This window comes from Piliocolobus tephrosceles, chromosome 12 (assembly GCF_002776525.5).
Source record: "Piliocolobus tephrosceles isolate RC106 chromosome 12, ASM277652v3, whole genome shotgun sequence".
NCBI lineage: Eukaryota > Metazoa > Chordata > Mammalia > Primates > Cercopithecidae > Piliocolobus > Piliocolobus tephrosceles.
The window spans coordinates 68763831-68778567 of NC_045445.1; the positions used below are offsets into that span (position 1 = coordinate 68763831).

The 14737-nt window shown below is 37.5% G+C and overlaps 1 protein-coding gene across 1 annotated transcript in view; it reads left to right on the plus strand.

Moving 5' to 3' along the window:
• Positions 1–14737, plus strand: part of SATL1 (spermidine/spermine N1-acetyl transferase like 1) — a 167555-nt gene that overhangs the window by 146286 nt on the left and 6532 nt on the right. The window contains exons 5-6 of the mRNA XM_031936602.1: positions 8215–8295; positions 8978–9079. Coding sequence (XP_031792462.1) covers positions 8215–8295; positions 8978–9079 — 183 coding nt within the window. The remainder of the gene's footprint in view (positions 1–8214; positions 8296–8977; positions 9080–14737) is intronic.

Consider the following 14737-nt stretch of genomic DNA (forward strand, 5'->3'; position numbering starts at 1 on the left):
GAAGCTATTGTTCTTGGTACACAAAGATGACACCATTACTAGCATGTACAGGACATACATTTGATAGCTTTGTCAGAGCTCCACTATTTTATTGTCCTTATTTTTAGTACAAAATCGATACTTAAGAGCTCTTACACCTTTACAGCTGCAATAGACAAGCTGGTTTTCAGAATGTAAAATGAGGAGCGTTACTGGCCAAAAAGTATAATTTAACACCCAGTATGTTGGTAGTAGCTTGATACAATGAAATCGATAAAAGCAAAACGATTTAAAATATTTTTAAAGTATTTACTACATGTCGATAGCAAGATTAACAGGATAGGCCAGTGATTTGTGAAGGATTAGAACATTTTAGGGAGTAAATATGAAGATGAAAAGATTATTAATGTATATAAAATTAAAAATGGCAAAGACTAGGTGAAGACAGTTATGAAAATCTAGAAGAACTGATGAAGGATAACTCCCTGAAGTTGAATACTTCAGAATGCATGTAATAAACTGAGAACATTCTACCAAGGAGATAAATGGTTTCACTATAATACTGGGTGACAGATTCAGAAGGAAGCTCTGGGATGTTTGTGGAGTCTTTTGTGCCATGCCCTAACAAACGAGTCTTAGTGCCTCGGTCAGAAATAGAACCCTGAACCGCATAGATCATGGATCAGTCATCTTATATGATGATACTTATGTTCTTATACTTGACAATTAACACCACTAGAATGTTAACTAAACAGTAATGTTGTTGGCTTAAAAGAAATAGTAAGAAATACAAAGTTGAAAGTCATGTACACTCTATGAAAGCAGTACTCAAACTGAAGCAGCATAACAAATTGAGCATCCCTAACCTGAGAATCTGAAATCTGAAATGCTCCCAAATCAGAAACTTTTTGAGCACTGGCATTACACTCAAAGGAAGTGTTCATTGGAGCATTTCAGATTTCAGATTAGGGATGCTCAACTGTTGAGTATATAATGACATATTTTAAAAATCAAAAACATATCAGACATTCAAAACACTTGTGGTCCCAAGAATTTTGGATAAGGAATACTCAATCTGTACTATGTTGAGATAATGTCCCTACACTATTTCGTTGTAGTTAGAAAAATACTGCTTAGGGTAATATGTAACAGTCATAACTAACAAACAACAAAATACTTTGTATACTCCAGCATCCTGCCTTAGGATTTCAGTATATATTTAAATTGCAGTAATTTCATAATGTCCTCAGTCCTGTTTTTATCTTAAAATGTCCTTATGTACTTGTATAGAGGCCAGTGAGAGATTTGATTTTTGCTTACTCTTACCTATTGTTGCAAACTTTTAAAAAATGTGATTAAATTCACATATCATTTTAACTATTTGTAACTGTATAATTCAGTGACATTCAATACATCCATTGTTGTGCAACCAGCACCACTATCCATCTCCAGACCTTTCCATCACCCAACTGAAACTCTGTAATCATTAAACAATAACTCCCCATTGCCGACCTCCCTCCCCCTAGGCTCTCATAACTACTATTCTACTTTCCATCTCTACCAATTTGCCTATTCTAGGCACCTCATATGACTGGAAACATAATATTTGTCCTTGTGTGTCTGCCTTATTTCACTTAGCATAATGTTTCAAGTTTCATCCAAGTGGTAGCCTGTATCTGAATCTCTTTCCTTTTCAAAGCTGAATAACATTCCATTGTGTATATATATAAAATGTGATTATATATATATATATATATATAACTTTGTTTATCCTTTTATACATTTTGGCTGTTTCCAAATTTTGGCTATTGTGAATAATGCTTCTGTGAAACATTGGTGTACAAATATCTGTCTGAGTTGCTGCTTTCATTATTTTGGCATACCTAGAAGTGGATTGCTGGATCATATGATAATTTTTTTTTTTTTTTTGAGGAGTCTCCATACTGTTTTCCACAACAGCTGCATCATTTTACATTCTCATTAGCAAAGCACAAGAGTTCTAATTTCTCCACATCCTCATCAACACTTATTTTTGTTTTTTTGTAATACCCATCCTAGTCTGTATGAAGTGCTCATTGTGTTTTGATGTGCATTGCACTAATGATTAGTGATGTTGAACACCTTTTCTTGTGCTTATTGACCATTTGTATATCTTCTTCGAGAAGTGTCTATTTATGATCTTTCCACATTTTGGAATTGAGTTGGTTTTTTGTTGTTGTTGAATTGTAGGAGTCCTTTATATAGTCTGGATATTAATCCCTTATCAGATGTTATTTCCAAATACTTTCTCCCATTCCATGGGTTGCCTTTTTGTTCTTGATATTGTCCTTTCACATACAAAGTATTTTGTTTTTGATAAAGTCCAATTTATTCATTTGTCATTTGTGCTTTTGGTGTTATATCCAATAAATCATTGCCAAATCCAATGTCTTGAAGATTTTCCATGTTTCCTCTAAGAGTTTTACAGATTGAGCACTTATGTTGAGGTATTTGATCTATTTTGAGTTACATTTTGTACATGCTGTGAAGTTAAGGGTCCAACTTCATTATTTTGCATATAGATACTCAGTTTCTCTAGTACTGTTTGTTGAAAAGACAGTCCTTTTCCCCATGAATGGTCATAGCACCCTTGTCAAAAATCAATGGATTAAATATGTGAGGGTTTGTTTCTGAGGTCTCTATTCTGTTCCATTGGTCTATATGTCTGTCCTTTTGTCACCACCCTACAGTATTAATTGCTGTAGCTTTGTAATAAGTTTCAAAGTGAGGAAGTGTGAGTCCTCCAATATTATTTTTTGTTTTCAAGATTGTTTTGGCTCTTCGGGGCCCCCTGGAATACCATATGAATTTGAGGATCAGCTTTTCTGTTTCTGTGAAAAAGGCTGTCAGAATTTTAATAGGGACTGCATTAAATATGTTGATCATTTTGAATAGTATTGGCATCCTACCAATGTTGTCTTCCTATGCATATATAGGTTTTTTTTTTTTTTAATTTCTGTAGATCTTTTCCAGTTTCTTTCAGCAATGTTTTGTAGCTTTCAGTATAGAAGTTTTTAACCTCCTTGATTAGATTTATTCCTAGGTATTCAATTCTTTTAGGGGTTATTGTAAGTGGTATTACTTTCCTAATTTATTTTTTGGTTTGTTTTTTGCTGCTATATAGAAACACAACTTATTTTTGTTCATTGATCTTGTACCCTGCAACTTTGCTGAATTTGTTTATAGCTCTAGAAGATTTCTCTTAGATTCTTTGGAATTTTCTCTATATAGAATCATGTGATCTGCAAATAGAGATAGTTTTAGCTTTTCCTTTCTACTATGGATTTTTTTTTTTTTTTTTTAGACAGAGTCTTGCTCTGTTGACCAGACTGGAGTGCACTGGCACAATCTCAGCTCACTGCAACCTCCACCTCCCAGGTTCAAGTGATTCTCCTGCCTTAGCCTCCCAAGTAGCTGGGATTACAGGCGCATGCCACCACGCCTGGCTAATTTTTGTATTTTTAGTAGAGATGGAGTTTCACCAATTTGGCCAGACTGGTCACGAACTCCTGACCTCAGGTGACCCACCTGCCTTGGCCTCCCAAAGTGTTGGGATTACAGGCGTGAGCCACTGGGCCTGGCCTATTAATGGTTTTTATTTATTTTTCTTGTCTAATAGCTCTGGCCATAACTTCCAGTACAATGTTGAATACCAGTGGTGAAAGTGGGCATCTTTGTCTTCTTCCTAATCTTAAGGGCAATGTTTTCAGTCATTCACCATTAAGTGTAATGTCATTTTCATAAGTACACTGTATCATGTTGAGGAATGTCCCTCTATTCCTAGTTTTATAAAAGCTTTTATCTTGAAAGTGTTGTGCTTTAGTCAAATGCCTTTTTTGGCATTCATTGATTTGATTATGTGGGTTTTCCCCCATTTTTTCATTAATATGATGTATCAAATTGATATTCTTATGTTGCTGCACCCTTACATTCCTAGGATAAATCACACTTGATTATGGCGAATAATCCCTTTAATATGCTGTTGGGTTCAATTTCCAATTTTGTGGAGAATTTTTTAACCTATATTATTAAGGAATATTGGCCTGTAACTTTCTTCTAATATCTTTGACTGCCTTTGGAATCAGAGTAATGCTGACCTCACAGAATTAATTATAAAGTGCTCCCGTCTCTTAATTTTTTTGGGAAGAGTTAGAGGAAGACTGGTATTAATTCTTCTGTAAATATTTGGTAGAATTCACCACTGATGAGGCCATTTGGTTCCTTACTTTTTTTTGTTGGGAGATCTTTGATTACTGATTCAAACTCTTGCAGGTCTGTTGAGATTTTTTGTTTCTTCTTACGTAGGTTTAGGTAATTTGCATGTTTGAAGGAATGTGTCTGTTTCTTCAAAGTTATCTAATTTGTTGTTATATAAATCATAATATTTTTATACTCCCTTTTAATGTTGTAGTGTTGGCAGTAATGTCCTTATTTTCTTTTCTGATTTTAATTATTTGCATCCTCTTTGTCAGTCTAGCTGTCAATTTTGTTGATCTTTTCAAATAGTCAACCTTCATTGATTTTCTCCATGTTTTTCTATCCTCTGTTTTATCTCTATCCAATTTTTATTATTATCTTCTTTCTGCAAGCTTTGGGCTTATTTTGCTCTTCTTTGTCTAGTTCCTTAAGGCATAAAGTTAGATTATTGTTTTAGATCATTTTTTAAAATGGCATTTACAGCTATAATTTTCCCTCTGAGCACTACTTTCACTGCATCTCGTAAGCGTGTTTGTTGTGTTTTCATTTTCATTCATCTAAATGTTTTCCTATTTCCCTTATACTTTCCTCTTTGACCTATTGGTTGTGTACAGTGTGTTGTTTAATTTCCACATATTTGTAAATTTCTCAAGTTTTTTTCCCACTGATTTTTAGTATCATTGTACTGTCATTAGAAAAAATACTGTGTGTGATTTTCATATTTTAAAATTTATTAAGATTTGGTATGTGACCTAATGTATCTATCCTAAAGAAAGTTCCATGTTTACTTGAGGGAAAAAAATGTGTACTCTGTTGTAGTTGGATAGAGCTTTATGTATATGTCTGTTAGGTACAATTGGTCTATAGTGTTCAAGTCATCTACTTTTCTGTCTGGTTGTCCTATATATTACTAAAAGTGGGGTATTGAATCTCCTATTATTGTCTTGCTGTGTACTTCTCTCAGTTCTGTCAGTGTTTGCTTCATATATTTTGGAGCTGTGATGTTCAATGCATGTATATTTATAAATGTTATATGTTCTTGGTGAATTAACCCCTCTATCATTTCATAATGTACTTTGTCTCTTGTAACTGTTTTTGACTTAAAGTCTATTTTGTCTGATACTAGTATAGCCACCCTAGCTCTCTTTTAGTTACTATTTGCATGAAATATATTTTTCCATCATTTCATTTTCAATGTATTTGTGACTTTGGATCTACAGTATGTCTCTTGTAGACAGTATATACTTGGATCTTTTTTTGTTTGTTTTCCTTAATCTATTCTGGCTATCTCTGTGTTTTGGCAGGAGTGTTTAATCCATTTACATGTAATTACTGATGAGGAAGGACTCACCTGTACTATTTAACTGTTTTCCATATGCCTTAAAGCTTTTGGTTGTCCCTACTTTCCTCCATTAGTCCTTTTTTTGTGTTTTATTTTTGTAGTGAAACATTTTGATTCCTTCTCATTTCCTTATGTGTATATTTTATAGACATTTTTTGTTTACCATGGGGATATTTGATGGTTATAACAATCTAATTTTGATTTAAACCAACTTAACTTCAATAGCATACAAAAATTCTTCATATATATATATAATCTGTCCCCCTCTTCTGTTATTGATGTCAGGGATTACATCTTTACACATTGTGTGCCCAATAACATACATTAGGCTTGGCATGGTGGCTCACACCTGTAACCTCAGCACTTTGGGAGGCTGAGGTGGGTGGATCACTTGAGGCCAGGAGTTTGAGACTAGCCTGGCCAACATGGCAAAATCCCATCTCTACTAAAAATACTTTTAAAAAATTAGCTGTGCATGGTGGCAGGTGCCTGTAGTCCCAGCTACATGGGAGGCTGAAGCACGAGAACTGCCTGAACCCAGGAGGCAGAGATTGCAGTGAGCTGAGATCATGCCACTGCACTCCAGCCTGGGTGAGCAAGACTTGTCTCAAAAAAAAAAAAATAATAATAATAATAATTATTTTTATCCATTTGTCTTTTAGACAATGTAGAAAACAAAACATGGAGCTAGAGTCATCTCTCAGTATATGCAGGAGATTGGTTCCAGGACCCACTGCATATACCCAAAGCCATGCATACTCAAGTCCCACAGTGAGTTCTACTGAACTCACCTATATGAAAAGTCAGTCCTCTGTATATGTGGGTTTCTCCTCCAATGAATAGTTTTGGATTTGTGTTTGAAAAAAATCCATGTGTAAGTATCCTTGCATAGTTCCAACCCATGTTGTTCAAGGGTCAACTGTATAAACATAATTACAATACTACCTCTTATAATTGCTCATATATCTGTCTTTACCAGAAATCTTTATTCATACAACTTTTAGTTACTGTCTAGATTACTTTCATTTCAACCTGAAAGACTCCTTTTGGCATTTCTTGCTGGGCAGGTCTAATGGTAATGAATTCCTCCAGTTTCTTTTTTTTTGGGGGGGCGGGGAGGGGGTATCTAGGAATGTCTTAATTTCTCTGTCATTTTGAAGGAGTTTTGGGGGATATAAAATTATTAGCTGACAGTCCCCACTCCCCCCACTCCCCAGACTTTAAATATCAATCCACTGCTTTTTGGCTTCCAAGGTTTCTGACAGGAAATCAGACGGTAATCTAATCGAGGACCCTCATATATGACAAATTGCTTCTCTTGCTGTGTATTCTCTGTCTGGTTTTTGAGACTTTCATTATAATGTGTCTTGGCGTGGATTTCTTTGGGTGTATCCTTAGAGTTTGTTAAGCTTCTTGTATTTGTAGATTCATGTTTTATGTCAAATTTTGTTTTCAGCAGTTATTTTTTCAAATTCTCATTCATTCTCATCCTCTCTCTGTCTCTCTCTCTCTCTCCTGTCCCACAAGATATATCCTGTTCCACTTAATGGTGATGATGTTCCACAGATACTTTTGGCTTTGTTCACTTTTCCTCATCCCTTTTTTGTTTTTCAGACTCAATAATTTAACCTGGCCTAGTTTCAAGTTCATAGATTCTTTCTTCAACTTAATCAAATGTGCCTTTGAACCCCTCCAGTACAGTGCTTTTTTTTTTTTTTTTTTTTTTTTTCTTCCATTTCAGTTACTGTACTTTTAAGCTTCAGAATGTTAGGGGGAGGATTTTTGTAAATTTATATCTATGTTATTTTGTTTATATATTTTTTCCTGTATTTGTGCATATCTTCTTTTATCTCTTTGGGCATCTTTAAGACAGATTTTTAAGTTATTTAGTAAGTCAGACATCTGGCTTTCTTCAGGTATGTTTTCTGTTAATGTATTTTATTTCTTTGAATGACCATCGTTTCTTGTGATCCTTGTTGAAAGCTAGACTTTGAAACTAATACTATGGTAACTTTGGAAATCAGATTATCCTTTTCCCCCAGGATTTGATGGAGTTTATTTTAAAGCATTACAGGGTGTCTCTGTGTCACAGATCAGCCTGAGTTGAAAGCTTAATGTGTTCTCAGGTCCCCTCTGTGTCTTTATCTAGTCACACATGGTAACTTTCTAAATTTCCCTGTATATATGTTTTTAATTCCCACATGTCTCACAAAACAAGGCAGCTCCTTTAAATCTCCTGGAAGCCACTTCAGCTTGTGGGGGTTTCCAAGTCCTCATCTCAGTGATCAGAGTAACAATACACAGTCAAAACACAGAACTTCAGTAGTTTGAGGACAAGATGTTTATTGATCACCCTGGCTCCAGCAAACTGCTACAGAAATACAGGTTGCTGTTCCCATGGAGTAGATGGTGTTGAGTGCTGGGTAGCTGCCACCTCACTGATGGCTGAATTTGATCCAAATTAACTGCAGTTGACCAGTCAGGCTGTCTCCTGTAAGTTGTAAATGTTCAGATAAACTCCAGAGTTCCAAAATACTCACTTTAGTTTCCACCAATACAATTGCTATCCAGGTGGATAAATTCCTAATGCTTCCTATCCACCATCTCCTTCTCTGCTGTAAACTTTCTGACATACTATATATGAATTGATATTTCAGATTTACTCAGAGATGGCTTTGGGGACAATCCCCTTTTCTACTGCCTGATTGCAGAAGTAAACGATCAACAAAAACCATCAGGTAGAGTAAATCTTTCTTCTCCAGTTTAATCTGGAGTAAAAATAGTACAGTTTTGCAGCATATAATTACTATTAAGCAGAAGAGAAGAGAATGTGTATAAACCCAGTTTTTTTGTAAAGAATATGCATGGTATGTACTTGTTTGTATAAGCATTATTATTATTATAATTTTTTAAGAGACGGGGTCTCGCTCTGTCACCCAGGCTGGAGTACAGTGGCATGATCATGACTCACTGCAGCCTCCAACTAAACTCCTATGCACAAGTGTCTCAGCCTCCCAAGTAGCTGGGACTACACATATTTGCCACTATGTCCAACTAGTTTAAAATTATTTTTTGTAGAGACAAGGTGTCACAATGTTGCCCAGGCTGGTCTCAAATTCCTGAGCTCAACTGACCCTCCTGCCTTGGCCTCCCAAAGCACAGGGATTACAACCATTCGCCACTGTGCCCAGCTAAAATTTTTTGGAAGATCGTACACCACACTATAAAAAGAGGGCTTATATCTTAAAGGTTATATTTTAAGGGACTTAAGTCCTCTACACTATATGTTTTTGTACTGTTATTTTTTTTCAGTGAGCATTTATTACTTTAATAGTTAACACCAAAAGACATTCAATTTGGGGGTAAAGAACTAGCTAAGTTTCAACACAACCTTTCTACACCTTTCTTCTCCCTTCATAGGCAAATTGACTGTTGGATTTGCCATGTACTACTTTACATATGACTCATGGATTGGCAAGGTACTTTACCTAGAAGACTTTTATGTCACACGAGCTTACCAAGGTAAAACTAAAATTTATGATATTTATTGGGTGAAATTCAGCCCCTGATATTTCACGTGGGTCCTTTTCTATGTTCCCTAAGTGTTGACTGGTCTGAGAAATAAAGGGAAAGAGTACAAAAGAGAGAAATTTTAAAGTTAGGTGTCCGGGGGAGACATCACATGTAGGCAGGTTCCATGATGCCCCCCTAAGTTGCAAAATCAGCAAGTTTTTATTGGTGATTTTCAAAAGGGGAAGGAGTGTACAAATAGTGTGTGGGTCACAGAGATCACATGCTTCACAAGGTAATAAAATATCACAAAGTAAATGGGGGCAGGGTGAGATTACAGGACCAGGGTGAAATTTAAATTGCTAATGAAGTTTCGGGCACGCATTTTCATTAATAACATCTTATCAGGAGACAGGGTTTGAGAGCAGACAACCAGTCTGACCAAAATTTATTAGATAAGGATTTCCTCATCCTAATAGGCCCAGGAGTGCTACAGGAGATCAGGGCTTATTTCGTCCCTTATCTGCAACCATAAAAGACAGACGTTCCCAAAGTGGCCATTTCAGAGGCCTCCCCTTAGGAACGCATTCTCTTTCTCAGGGATGTTCCTTGCTGAGAAAAAGAACTCAGCAATATTTCTCCTATTTGCTTTTGAAAGAAGAGAAATACGGCTCTGTTCCACCCAGCCCCCAGGCAGCCAGACTTTAAGGTTATCTCCCTTGTTCTCTGAACATCGCAGTTTTCCTGTTCTTTTTTCAAGGTTCCCAGATTTCATATTGTTTAAACAATTTGTGCAGTTAACACAATCATCACAGGGTCCTGAAGTGACATTCATCCTCAGCTTATGAAGATGATGGGATTAAGAGATTAAAGACAGGCATAGGAAATCACAAGAGTATTGATTGGGGAAGTGATAAGAGTCCATGAAATCTTCACAATTTATGTTCAGAGATTGCAGTAAAGACAGGAATAAGAAATTATAAAAGTATTAATTTGGAGAACTAATAAATGTCCATGATATCTTCACAATTTATGTTTTTCTGCTGCGGCTTCAGCTGGTCCCTCCGTTCAGGGTCCCTGACTTCCTGCAACATCTCTCCCTTTCTTTTTATATAAATGTGTCATGGCGATGAAGTCTTGTTCATTCTCTCAATTTTGACACAGGATTCTTTGACTGGTCTTGCACACTAGAGACAAGCCGATTAAACAGAGAAACATAATTCCAAAATTTACTACAGTTGAGCCCCCAATAGACTTTACCCAAGTCGTGGGGTTTAGTCCATAAAGATTTTCTGCCACCTGATCTAAGGCCTCAGCTCCAGGCACAATGGATAAGTGAGCTTGAAAGCCTTCAAAAATTTGTTTCTTTAATTTAGTTATGTCCAATGATAAATTATCTTCCCTACCCAGAAGGTGTCCTTTGGCCATTTCCCATGAATGATCAATCTCGTTATAGGAATACAGGGTGATACAGAAAGCAGAGGTATTCCAATCGCACTGCATTTGCATGTGATGTTCGAGACTCACTACCCGATCTCCAAGCCAAAAAACAGACGGTGTCTTAAATCATTAATTTGATTAGCCAATTTTTGATCAATGCCTTTTTGAGAATTCCACATTTGGGTGGAATTGGCTTGCCAATTATTAACAAAATGAGCCATTTGAATAGATTGATGTAATGTCATTCCGGCAGTGCTGGCCAGTGCAGCAACTGTAATTAGGCCCATGATCACAGCAATTGAAGTGAAAACAAAACAAATCTCTTAGATCTTTTTAGAATTTGCTGTAACACTTCATTAATTAAATGTATTGAGGGGGAGGATTCCCAAGGTCTGGGCAAAGTTACCAGAGTCCAGATTCCTTCTTGAGCTCAAACCAACATTACACTTTTCCTAGAGTCAAAATGGGAGTTAATACAAGTGTATAAATGACAATTAATGCATTGGATAGTTTGATCATTCGTCCAAATTTTGTTATTTCCCACTAACAGCATGTAAGGAGGCTTAACACAACTCTGTATGGGAACAGTCAGGTTGGAAGTAAGTAAAGCAGAATGTCCAGATCTACGTTGATACTGAGAGACAGGGGTGGTAGCGGGAACAATAAACAGAATAGTTTCCCCTTCCCATACTCGCAGTCCAGACATGACAATAGCCAATTTCCAAAGTTCTGGGTGTTCTGGGCTCAGAATGGGGAGTATCACATGAGGCCTTGGGGGGGGGGGGGGGGGGGGGCGGGTAATGCCTTTATCTTCCCATTTTAAAGGAAAGAATGAGCTGAACCTCCTATGCAAAGTAGAATGATGATTCTTGTTCTCCCAATAAGAAATAAAATAAGTAGCCTCTAGGCATTCCCTTCTGCCAGAGGAGCAATTGTTTTTTAAATAGCCCTTGGGTACCCAGTCTATTACTAAACCATATGAGTCATTTTTTAATATGACTGCATGTGAGTTAACAGTCTTCCCAAATTAAAGTTGTAGATGGGCCCTCAAAATTTTTAGGGCATGGTTTTCCTGCAGATTTATATTGAAAGTATGGGGTATCTCCCATTACTCCCCCTTTCATTTGTTTTAAAGTAGAAAGGGAGAGGCCAGAGATCAAATGTCCCGGTTCCTCTGTAAATGATCTCTCCGGAAGATAAGCAGCCCAGACTTGAGTTTCTAGATGGATACAACCAGGTGCATGTCCGAGGCACAGAGGCGGGTATTTATAACCCATGGTAACATTAAATGCAGTGCCTTCTTCTCCTGGTTGAGCAGGGCAATGGTCATCTGTAGCTCCAGGCATCCACACACTATTGTTAGTGTGGATTTCTGCAGGAGCATCAATCCAGGTGAGAGGCTGAATAAGTGGAGGAAAAGGCTCATAAGTCCAATAAGAATAATTTTGTGTAGCAGGTAAATCAGTGTGAGAGGAAACTGGTGAGACAGAAAGTATAAGGAGAATCATTAAATAAAACCCAGTGTAAGTGAGACTGAGGGCTGAAGGAGGAAGAGAACAGAGGGATGTTATTTTCAGGCTAATGGAAATGGTGAGATTTTTAGGTTTGTAAGGAGAAAAAGAAAGGTAATCAGGAGAAGTGGGATTAGTTAGATGGGTCTCCATTGCCATCAGGGAGGACTGAATCAGACCCATTGTGATGTGGTGTGCCTGCTTCTGAGGAGTTGGCACAGATCTCACCACGTCTGAGGGCAGTCTCTGACATGGACGTCTTTTCCCCGTGGTTTTCGTTGTCAGTATTCACCCGAAGCTTGAGTCTCCTGGTGGGTACCCAGACAGGGGATTGATGATCTCCTGGTGAAACACAAGTATATCCTCTTCCCCACATTATAACTGTGCCAGGTTCCCAGGTATTAGTTTGGGAGTTTTTCCATAACACTGGCTTGCCTTCGTTTAGGGAGAATTTTTTGCCTGTATAATGGCGTTTGGCTGCAGTTAGATTATTATCTTTAGGAACATTTAAAAAATGTAAAGTAAACAATGCCAAATATAATTGGGAGTGGGGGGTAGTTAAATCATGTTTTTGCTGTTCAGACTCTTTGGACAATTGGGTTTTTAAAGTGTGATTGGCCCGTTCCACCACAGCCTGTCCCTGAGGATTGTAAGGGATTCCAGTAATATGGGAAATCCCCACTGTTGCATAAATAAATCAAAAGCCTTACTAACATATCCGGGGGTGTTGTCTGTCTTTATTTGATATGGAAGCCCCATAACTGCAAAGCAAGAATACAGATGTTTTTTAACATGGGCCATGCCTTCCCCTGTTCGGCAAGTAGCCCAGATAAAACCTGAGAAGGTATCTACAGAAACATGTACATATGACAGTCTGCCAAAGGAGCTAACATGAGTTACATCCATTTGCTGTAAAGCATTAGGAGTTAGGCCTCTGGGATTAACGCCAGGTTCCTGATTTGGAAGTATAAAAACTTGGCACTGAGGACATCTGTGAACAATAAACTAAGCCTGTTTCCAGGTAAGAGCAAATTTATCTTTTAATCCAGCAGCACTGACATGAGTGAGATTATGGAACTCCTGAGCTCCTTGGGTTGCAAAAGAGATCAAACAGTCGACTTTATGGTTACCGGCAGACATGGGTCCTGGTAAAGTGGTATGAGATCTAATATGTGTAATATAGAAAGGGTGTCTAGTTGGCGAACCACCTGTTGTAACCTTGAAAATAAAGAAGCCAATTCAGAATTATCAATATGTTTGATAGTAGCAGTTTCTATATTTTTAGTGGCATGTACAACATAAGCAGAATCAGAGACAGTATTTAAAGGTTTGGGGAAATCCTGTAAGGCAGTAATCACAACAATTAACTCTGCCTTTTGAGCAGAGGTATGAGAGGTAGAAATAAGCTTGTCCGTAGGGCCTACATGACCAGCATTGCCATTACTGGAGCCATCAGTGAACACTGTAATGGCCTCAGGAATGAGCTGATCTTTGGTTAATCGAGGGACCACCCAAGACGTCATCTTTATAAAATCAAACAATTTGTTCTTTGGATAATGACTGTCAACGCCAATGAAATCAGTGAAGTGAATTTGCCACAGTACGAAATGTTGAAAGGTGGTTTGAACTTCGAGTCGATTTAAAGGAACTACAATTAAATTCAGATCAAATCTGGAAATTTGAAGTATTCTACACCAAGCCTGTCCAATTAATATGGCTATTTGGTCCAGAAAAACAAAGTTTTTGACACAGAATGAGGAAGAAAACACCACTCCACTAAATCATTATGTTGAACTATTAGTCTAGTAGGGGAGTGTAATGAAGCGAAAACTAGAAGCTGAAAAGGCTGAAATGGCTGTACTCTAGATAACTGGGCGGTCTGGTTTCTTTCCTCTACGAATTCCAGTTCTAGTAAAGCCTCAGGGGTCTAAGTCCTGGGACCGCGGAGACCAGAATCTCCCTGCAGTGTAGAAAACAAGTTAGACAGCGCATAGGTCGGAATACCTAAAGCAGGTCTTAAATAATTAATGTTACCCAAAAGTTTTTGGAAGTCATTTAATGTTTTCAAAGAATCTCTCCTAATTTGAACTTTTTGAGGTTGAATATGTTGTTTATCGACCACCATTCCTAAATATTGAACAAGAGCGGTCTGTTGAATTTTATCCTGAGCAATGTGTAACCCAGCCTCTGTAACACGGCGGCTCAAAATTTTGTAACAGTCAATTAATTCTGTCTCAGTGGGGGCAGCAATTAAAATATCATCAATATAATGAAGAATATAGGCCTGGGGAAATTGGGCTCGAACTGGTGAAAGCACTTGTCCAACATAAAGCTGGCAGATTGTAGGGCTAGTCAGCATTCCCTGAGGAAGTACTTTCCACTGGTAACGAGCTGCAGCCTCCTGATTATTGATAGATGGTACAGTAAAAGCAAATTTTTCACAATCCGATTTATGTAAAGCAATATAAAAAAATCTTTAAGATCAATAACTATGAGAAGCCAATTTTTAGGTATTAAAGCAGAAGCAGGCATGCCGGGTTGGATGGTACCCATAGGTTTAATTACGGCATTGATCAGAAACATCAGCCCCAGTATCTACTAGGCCCTCAAACTGTCTTCCTTGAACGTGTATGGTGCAGGTGGGCCATTGTTTAGAAATTACATTAATCCAGTAAGTGGCCTTTTCACTGACAGAGCCCATCCCAGGGCCACGTGTCTT